The sequence below is a fragment of the Chelonoidis abingdonii genome, chromosome 8, assembly GCF_003597395.2.
Source record: "Chelonoidis abingdonii isolate Lonesome George chromosome 8, CheloAbing_2.0, whole genome shotgun sequence".
Taxonomy (NCBI): domain Eukaryota; kingdom Metazoa; phylum Chordata; order Testudines; family Testudinidae; genus Chelonoidis; species Chelonoidis abingdonii.
Genome location: NC_133776.1, coordinates 33,780,049 through 33,792,438, shown reverse-complemented (window position 1 = coordinate 33,792,438; position 12,390 = coordinate 33,780,049). Strand labels below are relative to the sequence as shown.

The 12,390-nt window shown below is 42.3% G+C and overlaps 1 protein-coding gene across 2 annotated transcripts in view; it reads left to right on the top strand.

The window, feature by feature from the left end:
* RASA2 (RAS p21 protein activator 2) overlaps window positions 1-12,390 on the top strand; it is a 114,723-nt gene that overhangs the window by 34,347 nt on the left and 67,986 nt on the right. Inside the window, exon 5 of one of the 2 annotated variants that reach the window (XM_075068494.1) lies at window positions 8,296-8,372. The exons of the other annotated variant lie outside the window; for it this stretch is intronic. Coding sequence (XP_074924595.1) covers window positions 8,296-8,372 — 77 coding nt within the window. The remainder of the gene's footprint in view (window positions 1-8,295; window positions 8,373-12,390) is intronic. 2 annotated transcript variants of the gene reach the window in all.

Genomic DNA, 12,390 nt, shown 5'->3' with positions numbered 1-12,390 from the left:
TTTAGCGCTACTCCTCTCGTTTGGGAGGAGTTCCGAAATCGATTTAAGGAGGCGGTAAAATCGATATTAATGACGACGTCATGTGAACGGATACAGCGTTAAATCGGTATATCGGCCATTAAACTGATTTAAAGTCGCAGTGTAGACCTGGCCTCAGTGTGGAGTGCCCTTCCAGATATTGCCTTGGAACATTGGCACCAGTCCCCTTCCCTGATTTCAAAAAAGTAGTACAAGAGATTGGATTTATCCAAGGAGCCGAGATTTGGGTCCACTAGACCAGTGCTTCTCAAGCTATCTGATGTGGGGGACCGACAGTTTTTTTCCAATGTGCCAGGGACCGGTGCCATATTGTTATCCTATTCGATCCTCTTATAAGGAAACTCACCGCGGACCGACACCAGTCCGCGGACCACCACTTTCAGAAGCATTGTACTAGACAATCTAGGTCTCTGGTGTCATCCAACAATAAGCGTTCAGAAGGGCCGGGGAAGGGGTCCTCTGGCATCAGATGCTCCCTGCTACCAGCCTCTTCATATTAGGGGTCCTTGGCTCCAGTTCCAGAACCTGGACCATCTGGACTGACCCCTGCCGTGGTGCCAACTACTTCCGTGCAACAAGATCAGCAATAAGAGTCTGTTGGTACTAACCATTTCAGAGGCATTGCTGGGGAAAGTTGGTTTGGGTGGGGTGTATGGGGAAAAGTAACAGGGAGCAGATGCTTGCTTCCCATCACTGGGAAAGAAAAGTGGTGTCCCCTCCTTTAAAGAGGGGTAGGATGCTACGTTTCTCTGTAGTTGGAGAGGGAGGAGGAGTAATGTGATGTGTAATTGATTTGACAATTCGTCAGATGCTCAATGTGGTGAGGCAAAATTTTAATAAAATATCATTTGCTGCCACTGTGTCATGCTGACCAATATTGTCTCCATTTCCTCTCCATGTGTGCATGTATTGCATCTTTCTATCTGTTATAGGAAGAACTGGTAGTGATGATTTATAATTAAGGTTGCCCAACACTTTCCTTATAAGACTGTTTTCAGTTTCCTTTAGTTGTTAGGGTTGAAACTTTATAGATTGAATTATTTTTTTCAAAGTTTCATCTAGAATGGTTCAGGGGGAGGGATAGCTCAGTGGTTTGAGCATTGGCCTGCTAAACTCAGGGTTGTGAGTTCAATCCTTGAGTGGGCCATTTAGGGATCTGGGGCAAAATCAGTACTTGGTCCTGCTAGACTCAATGACTTTCAAGGTCACTTCCAGTTCTATAAGATAGGTGTATCTCCATATGTTATGTTAGCTATTTCCAATCATGAGATTGGGGAGGAAATGCTTATTTTGTCCATGGATTTTTTTTTTTTTAAATGCAAGAGTTTCCTCAAAGCTCTAGCACCTCTATGCTTTATATCAGAGATTTGAAATGGTAGGAGTGCAGCCCTAGAAACAGGGAAGTGCCTTTTGCCACCCCTGTAAAAAGAAGCCCTCATTTGGCCAAGTTTTGAGCCTCTGAAAATAACAGTTCACACTTGCCAAGTAGAAACTTGTTAGAGCTAAATTCTCCAAAGATCTCTGGACGTGCTTCTTCCCTGGGCTGCAAGGGGTGAAACAGGACTTCCCTTGCAATTGTTTTTTCTGAACTTAAAGCACAGACACTTCCCCTCACTTCTGGCTCCCAGATAATGTAGAGGAGGAAGAAGCAGCCTGATACACAAGAGGAGGGGTCAGAAGCAGCACAAGGAGGACTGTGGAGTAAGGATTGGGAAGGAGCAGAGGAAGGGACAAAGGCAGAAAAGTTTATAACCTCTAAAGAACATTCCCTTCAATAACTGGGAATTGAACCCAGGTTTCTTGAGTCTCTCACTTTGTCTCTGCTGTCAACAAATAGCTGTGAAACACACTGGCAAAGTGGCTTATCTACATTAGAGGGTTATCTACATTAGAGGGTAACAGTCTCTTACAATTACCAAATACTCCACGAGTTCAAGTGGTAGATGTCCATGCTGTAGATCTGAAAGTTCTTATCCTTTTAATTACCCACATGGGTAGTCAGTATGATTCCACCTTGTGGAATTTGTGTGTTCTAGTTTGCTTTCCTAGAAAATGTAGTAAATTATGTATAAAAATATCCTGAAGGAATGTTATCACAAAATTAAGCACTCAAATTAGAAAATGCCAAAGTTAAGGTTGCCTGTGAAACATTTAATTTGGCCCCTTTACGTATAGTCGCTGATACAGTCTAATTACAGAATCACATTATTTTTTCCACAGGACCTCTGCCTCATTCAGAGCAGAGGATGGATGGTTCTTAGAGAATTGGTAGCAGTTCACTGTTTATCCTGATGATTCATTATGTGGCTCCAGGCCTTGTTTACTGCACACCATCCAAACCATACTCTAAAGGCAGACATACTGATTTCCTCATGAGTATTTCTGTGTTTGTCCCTATAGAATCTGAGTGCTTCACAAACATTTAATTTTCACTCACACTCGTGTGAGTTGGAGTATTATCCCCTTTTTACAACTGGGAAGCTAAGGCACAGAGATTGAAGTCAAAAGTATGCGCTAATTTTTTGGGTGTCCAATTGGAGATGCCTAGGATCCAATTTTTTTTTTTTTTTTAGAGTCCTTACTGTGTAGGATTTTATACATCCAGAACACAACTCCTGTTGACTTCAGCAGCAGCTGTGAATGCTCACCACTTTTGCAAATCAGACTCGAGTCTAAAGTGGTTTGCCCAGAAAATGAAGGACATGCAGTTCTTCATCACCTGGTGGGGGGGGGCGGGGGGGGGGGGGGGGGGGGCAGGGGGTGGGGGGGGGAGGGGGGGGGGGGGGGGGGGAATTTATTTATTTACATGACTTGTCTAGCATCACAAAGGAATTGTGTAGTACAGGTAGGGACACAATCCATCTCTCCAGGGCTAAATTCAGCTACCTTAACCAGGAAATAATCCTTTTTCTTCTTTTAATTCCCTGCCTTATTCATTATACATCTTCCATCCTTATCTTACACCAGGTCTGTGTGTCCTTGTACCATCTCTTGAGAGGTCGGTGTGTTCTTATACCATCCTCTCTAGTCAGGAAGGTGCTTACTTGGTTAGCTAGGGTGACCAGATGTCCTGATTGGTATAGGGACAGTCCTGATATTTGGGGCTTTTTTAAATATGGGCTTCTATTACTTCCAACCCCCCTCCCGATTTTTCACACTTCCTATCCGGTTACCCTATGGTTAGCTGCTACCTAAGTGTTACTATTCTGACAAGGCCTACTTTGGTTCACACTGTTAGCTATTCCTAGGGATCCAGCAAGCCCTGCAGAAGGCTTTTTCCATGACCTTCACCCCTCTCCCCAAAAAAGCACACAAACCCCCCAAAACCAAACAGGGTAAAGGGTTGTGGGGTTTTTGGTGGTTTGGCTGATTTTTTTTTTTTTTTTTTTTTTTCCTTCTTCTTCCTGGCTCTGCAGTAATACATCCCATAGTGCAGTGCCCTGTGTGTGTTCCGCTGTGCTCCCCTCACCTGATGTGTATGACCTGTGGGCACTTGTCCCTTGCTGAGGCACCTTAGAATAGCAGCCCAGATTTTCCCAGGCCTTGTCTACACAACAGTGAAAAGTCAGTCTAAGCTACGCAATTTGCATTACCTGAATAGTGTAAGTCAAATCAATGTAGCTTAGATCTATTTATCGCAGAGTCCACACTACATGATGTCAACAGGAGACACTCTTCCGTTGTCTCCCATTAATCTTTTCGATCCAGTGGAGTACAGGAGTTGATGGGAGAGTGATCTGCAGTCTATTTAGCAGGTCTTCTCTAGACCCACAAAATCGACTGCTGAAGCATTGATCACTGCGCATCAATTCCCCCAGTAAGTGTAGACAAGCCCCCAGAATCCAAAGATAGACATGGCTACATAGAATAGTAGGTACGGCACAAACTCATTTTCCACTTGGTGTTGTGGCTTTTGTTTAAGCTGTTATGCTGACAAAACTGTATAGTCTTTAGCTATGTCATTGTGGATCCCACTCTAGGTGCACATGTGCCTCATGCATGCAAAACTGGTTTTTATTTTATTTTTTTAATAGCAGTGCCCATCAGGTTTGCACATTGCCCTTTGCTGCCTCAGGATCCCATTTGAGGGAGTGAATGGTGGACTGGCCACTACCATTCCTCAGTTTCCTTATTGCCTGTGGCAGCAAGACAGATCCTGGCAAGTGTTCAACCCTCTAGTTTTCAACTTGGGTTGAACTTCAAAATGTTCTGCAAATCTTCAGAGCCATTTCTGATCTCCTGTTTTGAATGACATGAACTGATCATTGATGGTCTGGACTGAACTTTCTTGGTCAGACATCCTCCCTGCCCCATACAGGGCTTCTCAAGTAGTGGATTTGAAACCTGTGGGCTTCAAGCCCTGTCCATCCTGCCAGGGACTAGTTCTCTTCCTCTGCTCCCCCCACCCCCTCGGACAGACAAAATAGGTCTCTCTTCTGTCTGGGGGAATTGCACATTCCAAGTAGATATCCTGATTTTTATAGGGACAGTCCTGATTTTTGGGTCTTTCTTATATAGGCTCCTATTACCCCCCGCCCCCCAGTCCTGATTTTTTCACATTTGCTGTCTGATCATGCTGATGCCCTGTATGGTTACCCTTATATGTGAGGTTTCCCATATTGAGATGCAAAGCTGAAACTCCACCTTCTGGAGTAGTCCATGAAAGTCTCATCAGACCTGGAGGAAACAAGCACCAAAATCCTGTTAATGGACAAGCCGCCACCTGTTAAGCAGACTGGCAATTTCTAAGATTACTGCAGAGAAGATAGAGCCCAGTGAAAGACCCGGCACTGACCCCAAAGTCAGCTTAACCCCGGTTTTGATGTTGATCTGTACCTCTGGATTTGAAGTCAGGCAACGAAAGGGACCTCTATGAATGAGGCAGAAATTCAAGGAGCTCAGTGTCCTCCCATAGGTGCAAAGACAGCTTCTGGAGAACAGCCTTATGCACTGTTGGGTGGAGAGAAGAAGTACACTGTAAGGCAGGATACTTGACCAACACTGACTATCCTCATGGCATCGACCCTGGACTTCAGCAGGCCAGGTCTGTTGCCTCTGTATTGGTTTATCTCGTTACTCCTAGAGTTCTACTCACCAACACTGTGGTGTATGTTCTAACCATCATCTAGCAAAGAATGTCTCCCACTACAACCTAGGTCTGTGATCACTGTTACTGAGACAGTTGCAGGTTTCTCCTACAGGCCCTAGCAACCACTGTCCCATCAAGACTGTCACTGGTCCAGCCAACAGCCTTTGAGTTATCTGTACCCAAACAGCATGCCACCGTGGCCCTCTTGAGAACATTGGGGCCCACCTTTTTACTGAGGAGCCAGTTTCCACCACAGAGGAAGAGCAAGAGCGCTCTCTCTCCCCAAGAGGCATTTCTGGACAACCAATGGGGGAATATCAAGAGGAGGCAGATTCAGGGGCTGAGCAACATTAGTATCCCTTGTCAACATCGAAGGATCTCTTCTCCTTGACACTGGGTGAAGCAGAATCCTTGGCATCAGGTAACTTCACAGCTGTGCAGGAGTGTCTTGTACGGATTCCCTAGACCAGGGGTTCTCAAACTGGGGGTCGGGACCCCTCAGGGGGCCATGAGGTTATTACATGGGGGGTTGCGAGCTGTCAGCCTACACCCCAAACCCCACTTTGCCTACAGCATTTATAATGGTGGTGTTATAAATGAAGAACACTTTTTAATATATGTAAGGGGGGTCACACTCAGAGGCTTGCTGTGTGTAAGGGGTCACTAGTACAAAAGTTTGAGAACCACTGCCCTAGACTCAGCTTGTGAGATTTCAGAAATCTCCATCAGCAGACACCCTGTCAGTTTGTGGTCCAGCCAGGTTCACACTCCCCATTAATAGGAAACTACTAGTACCACCTGAAGTCCTGGGGCAGATGCCAGGCATCGAACAAAACATGTGGAGGTGCTTGGTACCCCAGTCAGGATTTGAGTACTTGTGCAGTCACATAAACCTAGACTTATTAGTTGTGTTGAAAAAGAAAAGTAGAGAGAACAAAAAGATGCCAAAGATGAAGACCCCAAATGACTCTTCCTGTTTGGGAGGAAGTCATACTCTTTAGTGTCACTGTATCGGTGCATGGCTGCTGCCAGGCCTTCCTGGCCAACTGTAACTTTCTGATGTGAGACAGGATGACAGACTTCCTTGTAAAGATCCCTCATGACAGTAGAAAAGAGCTTGAGCACCAGCTAACCTTCCTTAATTATGCTGTTAAAATGGCAGATCAGGTCTTTAGCTACTGTAGTAACCATGCACAGAGCATCATGGCTCTCAGCTTCACTGGGTCATCCCTAAAGAGACAGAGGTTATGATTGAAGACTTGTTTTTCTTTGGCAATGCACACTGGTCCTTTGATTCATCTGTGAATTTGACAAGATTGAGCCCATGTTGCACCCAGTCTAGAGAACTCCGCCTTCAAAAGCTGCTGTGCCCTATTCCACCAGGTCTGGTCTTCCGTGACTTCTGATATATCGAAATGCCAGGCTATCTCATTGCAGAGCATTTTAAAGTGGATCACACAGTGAATCTCCATCTGCTGTCAAGTGGGCAAGCCTCTCCCTTCAAATGGCCAGGCACACACTACCAGGATATAGATGGCATTGTCTGCCTGCTTCCAAAACATACAAATGTCCAAGATCTACCAGGCAGCTGTGGGGAGCAGCCCTCTAACTTTGTTAAAATATTTTATGCACTTGAATGGTAGCCAGGTTGGATGCCAAATTCAGAAGAGTAATATTTCAATCTGTTTAAATGACAGCTGAAACTCCTTGCTATCACTGTCCAGTGAGGGTACTGCTTGTCAGTTTCCTACTGTGGGATCCACACTGACATACACATGAAGGACAGAAAATAGTTGCATACCATACAAAAACTGTGGTTCAAGAAGCTGTTGTAGTCAGTGTGAATTCCACAATCTGTCCTCCATCAGCATTATTTGGAGCCTTTAGCAACATGGGGTTTGACTTGCGAGGGAACTGACAGTAGGTCATGGCTACCCTGCACTTGAAGATCTCATGTGAGAGCACAAAGAGACACAGGGCACCTGTGCAGCCCTGATATATACTGCTAATAAAAAGGAAAAAAATCCAAACTTACGTGTATGAGGTGTATATCCCCCTACAGTGGAATCCACACTAACTACAATATTAAGAACTACAGTTACTGTAGAACAAGTAACCATTCTGGTTTTGTATCCAGGTCAAATGAGTGTTATCAGTGAGATGCAGAGAGGAAGAGTCCAAAGATGGATATATGTTAATTTTGCAGTGTTGTCCCAAAGTTGGTTGGATACATCATCATTTACAGAGGGTATGGGAAAAAATGGCTTACTCTTTGTCCTCACACAGCTGTAACCAAAACAATTGCTGTTTTTGTTTGTATGAATGAGATTCTACATTAAGTACACTTATTTGGGTGACTACTGCACAGAGGCTATTAACAAATAACGGAGCTCCCATGCATCATTTTCAAAATCTGTTTGAAATCAAATGGTATCTCTCATTGTATCAAACAGTATATAAATATTTTGAGTATTGTTTTATAAACCCTAGCTGTCACTGCAGAGAAGTGTTACGCTGAACTGAATCATGAGACATGTATCATGGAAATAAGTAAAGTTCACTCTCGCTGTTCTTCACTACTTTGTCATTTAGATCAAACACTTAGATAAAGAGAAGAGGTCACTTCCTCAGTCTGGAAAGCACTTAGCACATTGCTAGAGCTGTTCATGTAATAAACAGTAATAACTTGTTTCTCAGTTTTCACTCATAAATATTTCTGGCAGCCTTTCATCCTCCTTAACCTAGTTAGAACAGGCAACAATGAAGGTTCTAGAGTTCCATATTGCTGGGTATAGTAGTGTTTGGTCATATATTGCATATCAAGACTTGCTTGTCTCATTTTTGCTAGCTCAGTGAGGGCAGGACCGGGCCCTAAATTACTAGTTGGCTCTACCAAGATTGACAATGGGTTTCATTAAAGTCAGTGGGAGTAGGAGTGAGCTCTTTACCCAGAAATGTTCCCCTCAGCATTAGTATGCCATTGATTTGCCTCCATTTTCTGCTAGCGTGTCTGATTTTTTTGTTTTAAAAGAGTAAGTTCTATATCTTGTATAGAGGGATAAATTATATTTTAAAAGTATGTGTAAGTTACTTTCCTATGTGCTGTTACTACTTTTGAAATAAAGGATTTCAAAAATATTTACATGTGGTATTTTTATTTTTTGCAGGGAAAAGTTCACCTTGAATTAAAACTGAATGAACTGATAACAGATAATGGATCTGTGTGCCAGCAACTAGTAGTACAGTAAGAATATTTATAAATCATTAAAAGGAGCTTGATCTTATTGTTTTTAAAAGAACCAGTAAGGTTGTGTTGTAATGTTCTACACAATGCAGCATCGAAACTTTTTTTTTTAAACGCCTTTGTGTTGGAATTTACCTAATTATAGAGGCCATAAGTACACTAGGAACACTTCACAAAAGTTTTTCAGCATTGCAAACACTTTTTTTTAAAGCTTCACGAGTGCCATCCATGTCAGGAGACCTAATATAAACTGGGTATTGGTGTCTAAGCACAGTGTCTTCTAATCCTGCTCAAAGCAGGTCTGGTTGACAGGGCTGAAAGTCCCAGTGGCAGCCAGTAGCTAGGACTTCAAACATTGCAACCACTGGCAGAGTTGAACTGAAGTTGCCATTGGTGGGAACTTCGCAAAATTTACCTACTGTACATAACCCAATACTTGTGGTCTATTTTGTGTACACAGCAAACAAACTAAAAAACAAACCAAAAAAACCCCTTGCAAAAACAAGTCTCAGCCTGGGTCAGTTGACTAGGGCTTGTGGAGCAAAGAATAGCATCGTAGGTGTTCGGGTTTGGGGTGGTGCCTTGGCTCTGAAACCTAGCAAGGGAGGAGGGTCTCAGTGCCCAAACATCTAACCTGCTATTTTTAACCTTGCAGCTCAAGCTGCGAGGTTAAAAATAGCAGTTGCCTCAGGCGCTTTGGGAGACTGTGTGGACTTACTTTCAGTTATCTGGGAAGTTCAGCTTTGGTTTAATTTCAAAACGACTTTCCCCTGGCCCAGCATGTTCTTAAGCAGGAGACTACTTAGGTGGGAATAGCGCTTTGATTTTCAGAGTGTTCTGCTTAATTGTCCCTACTGTTAAAGTTTACAGTAGTGCTGCTTCCTCGGCCCCTTGGCTCTCTGAACAGAATGAAAAGTAAAACTTGGAATATTGAGTACACAATACATATTTTAAAAGTTAAAATGAAAACTTTAATTGACAGTACTGTAGTACATAGCCATGCCAGATGGATTGGGGCAGTAGATGAAAATGGGAGCAAGGCTGGCAGCAAATTTCAGACTTACATAAGAGATGTGTGTGGTGGGGGAGTGTCTTACCTTGTACATCTATTAGATACTTTTGAAATGGCTGTGGGCTGACCATCAATCAGTTGGATAAGGGTACAGAGGCTTCAGTTCAGCTTCAGGTTATGTCATAGTGACATAAAACAGAATACAGCTTGATATCTCTGGTATAAGTGCTTTTCACTTGTAGATCTCAGTGCTTTACAAAAGAGAGTGCAGGTAAGTATCATCTCCGGAAGAGGAGACTCATAAAATGGAGAAGTGAGTTGGCCAAGAACACCCTGCAACTCAGTGGTAAAGTTAAATAGAATCCAGATCTCCTGGCATGTGGTCCAGTGTCCCAACTGCTAGATGTCTTTCAATATTATATACAAAAGACTATAAATTAAAGAATACTAATATTGTAGTGTCAAGTGCTCAAGTTGGAAATACCAGATTTAGATTTGCCTTAATCTGGCTCCCTTCAGTGTGCATGCATTATGATACACTTGTTCAGTATCATAGTAGGTTTCTTTAAAGCCAAGGATAGATCCCAGCTATCTCAGGTCCCAGTCTAGTGCCTTAAACACACGAGAACCTCCTTTCCCTACTAGCAATCTTTTGCCGCGTTCACTTTGCATGTTTTGCAAAATCAGAAGTGTTATGTGATGATGTAACTAAAGAATTTGATGTTTGGATAAAAGTGGTGGGGCTGGATTAAGGTTGAACATATAACCATAATACTGGATTTTCTTATCTTTTGATTGCTTGACTTTGCAACTTTACATAATATTTTTGTATGTTCCAAGAGCACTAATCTCCTAGATTTTTAAAAGAGCAAACTGCAAAAACAAATTCCATCATGTGTCACTAGCAAGTTTGGAACCCAGCACCTTTAAATACACAGCACACACTTCTAAAGAGTTAAAGGAGTAACTGACAGCAGAGAACTATTAGTCTTTGTTGGAACAAGCCACTAGTCCCACCAGGCACTACTTTTTTTGCAAGTAGCTTACATAGCTAGTTGCTACGTACTAAGAGAAGGTTGACAGTTGGGAGTGCTGGCTTTGTCTTGCTCTGCAGAGCAATGTGGTCTGGTGTTTAGTTAGGCAGCACAGCAAGGACATAAATTTGGTACACACATTCTGAAAGGCAGTGTGGCTGAGATGAGCTATGCTCAAGCTTTGTTAGAAGTAACTTTGTACAATATCTGTTACCTTACTTGTAGAATAAAGAATAGCTATCTCCTAAACACAGGTCTACACTGGGAATTTACATCGGCATAGCTATATCTCTCAGGGGTGTGAAAAATCCAGTGTTTCATGTAGACACACCGTAACATAAGGATTTAAGGCCTTGCTTAATTGTAACAGCTGTGAAGTGCCCAGAATTAACACTGGTTGCTATAAGAACTGAGACTAGGATTCATGATGGTTTCCTGGCTCCCAACTCAGTGCACCTTTGACTTTAAGGGAAGAATAGCTGTGACTGATGTTGTTTCATCTCCTCACCTAGAGCTCTAACTCTGTCATGTAGAGTTGTAGTGGGGCTGGAGCATGCACAGGGAAATTGGCATGTTCTGAAATATTAGTAATAGGTCTCTAACAAACAATGAGCATATGCAGATTGCCATTGCCATACACATAACTGCCAAATTTGGATGGATTATCATGACCGCAAAAGATACCTTTGTCACCAGGACTGTCTATATGCTAAACTTACATTCCTGCTCCAAAGCACAGAGGTACTGTTGTTCTTCACCAAAATTGATGGAAATTTTGATATAGTTTAAAAGTAGCTTTCCAAAACCGAATTCTTCAAAATATCTGAATGGTTTTCACCGAAATCTTTAGCAAAGAAAGCTTTGCCTGGGGCAGAGAGCAAGCATAAAAAACTTCCACCAAACAGTTTAACAAAGTTATAAGCAATTGAAAAATGGCTTTATAGGGGGGAGTATTAAGCACTCTTATCTTGAGCTGTCGCTATTAGCTGATGATGATAATGCTAAATAATTTAGAAAATGTATTGGTAAAGGAGAACACAAATGCACAATTTAAAGGTGTTTCTCTTACAAAGGATCAAAATTCAATATGCATCTGGTGGTTGTTCTCCAGTTCATTATTTCCTCCCCAACACTACTTATTGCGTTTTGAAGATGCATTTAATGTAGTCAGCTATAACAGCTTTCTGCAGGTAAAACTGTGCAAAAAATGATATATTTTGGCTCTTACTAAAATCAAGATTGCTTGGAAATGAAGGTTTACCTCAAAACCAAAAGATCCTAGTAAAATATCTTCATGAAAATAGCAGCTTTTATGTCTTTCACCTTGTTTTTCCTTTTGTCATTTGGAGATGGATATAAAAGGCTATCAATTCTTCTGTTTGTTCTGGGAGCCAGTCTGACTTTTTTGGGAAGGATGGTGGAGGTACAGGATCAGTCACCTTTAAACACATTTTTGGGAGTAGATTTATGTCAAAGTACTCTTGTGACTCTTGTCCCTCTATCCTTAGTAGGTTTTAAGGGAACAGGAAGCCTACTTCTGCATTTCAATCCTTCAGTACTGCAGGAGGAGGAACAGAATGCTTTCCTTCTGTCCATTGCTAGATCTTTCCACTTAATCCTTTTTAAGTGGCTGAGAGTTGGTGGTACTTTGGTTTTGGTATCAACGCTTTGCTTGTCTCTGAATTCAGACCTCCAGACTTATCAAGTGCTGAATGTGTCATATGTACATTTTTTTTTAGCTCTGTGTACCCAGATATGGCATGTCTGAAGGATGGAATCTTGACCTTTTGAAATCCTTGTTCTTTCAGATTTCAAATCTTAACGCTTTTTAGATTTCCACTTTATTAACTATTAGATGTGGAAAGTGCAGGATGCTTTCTGTGATTTGAGGCTCTTTTGGATATTGTCTCTTGACTCAATTCATGGTAGATGCTCTTGTTTTGTTTAATCTGCATAAAGGAGCTGTGATATA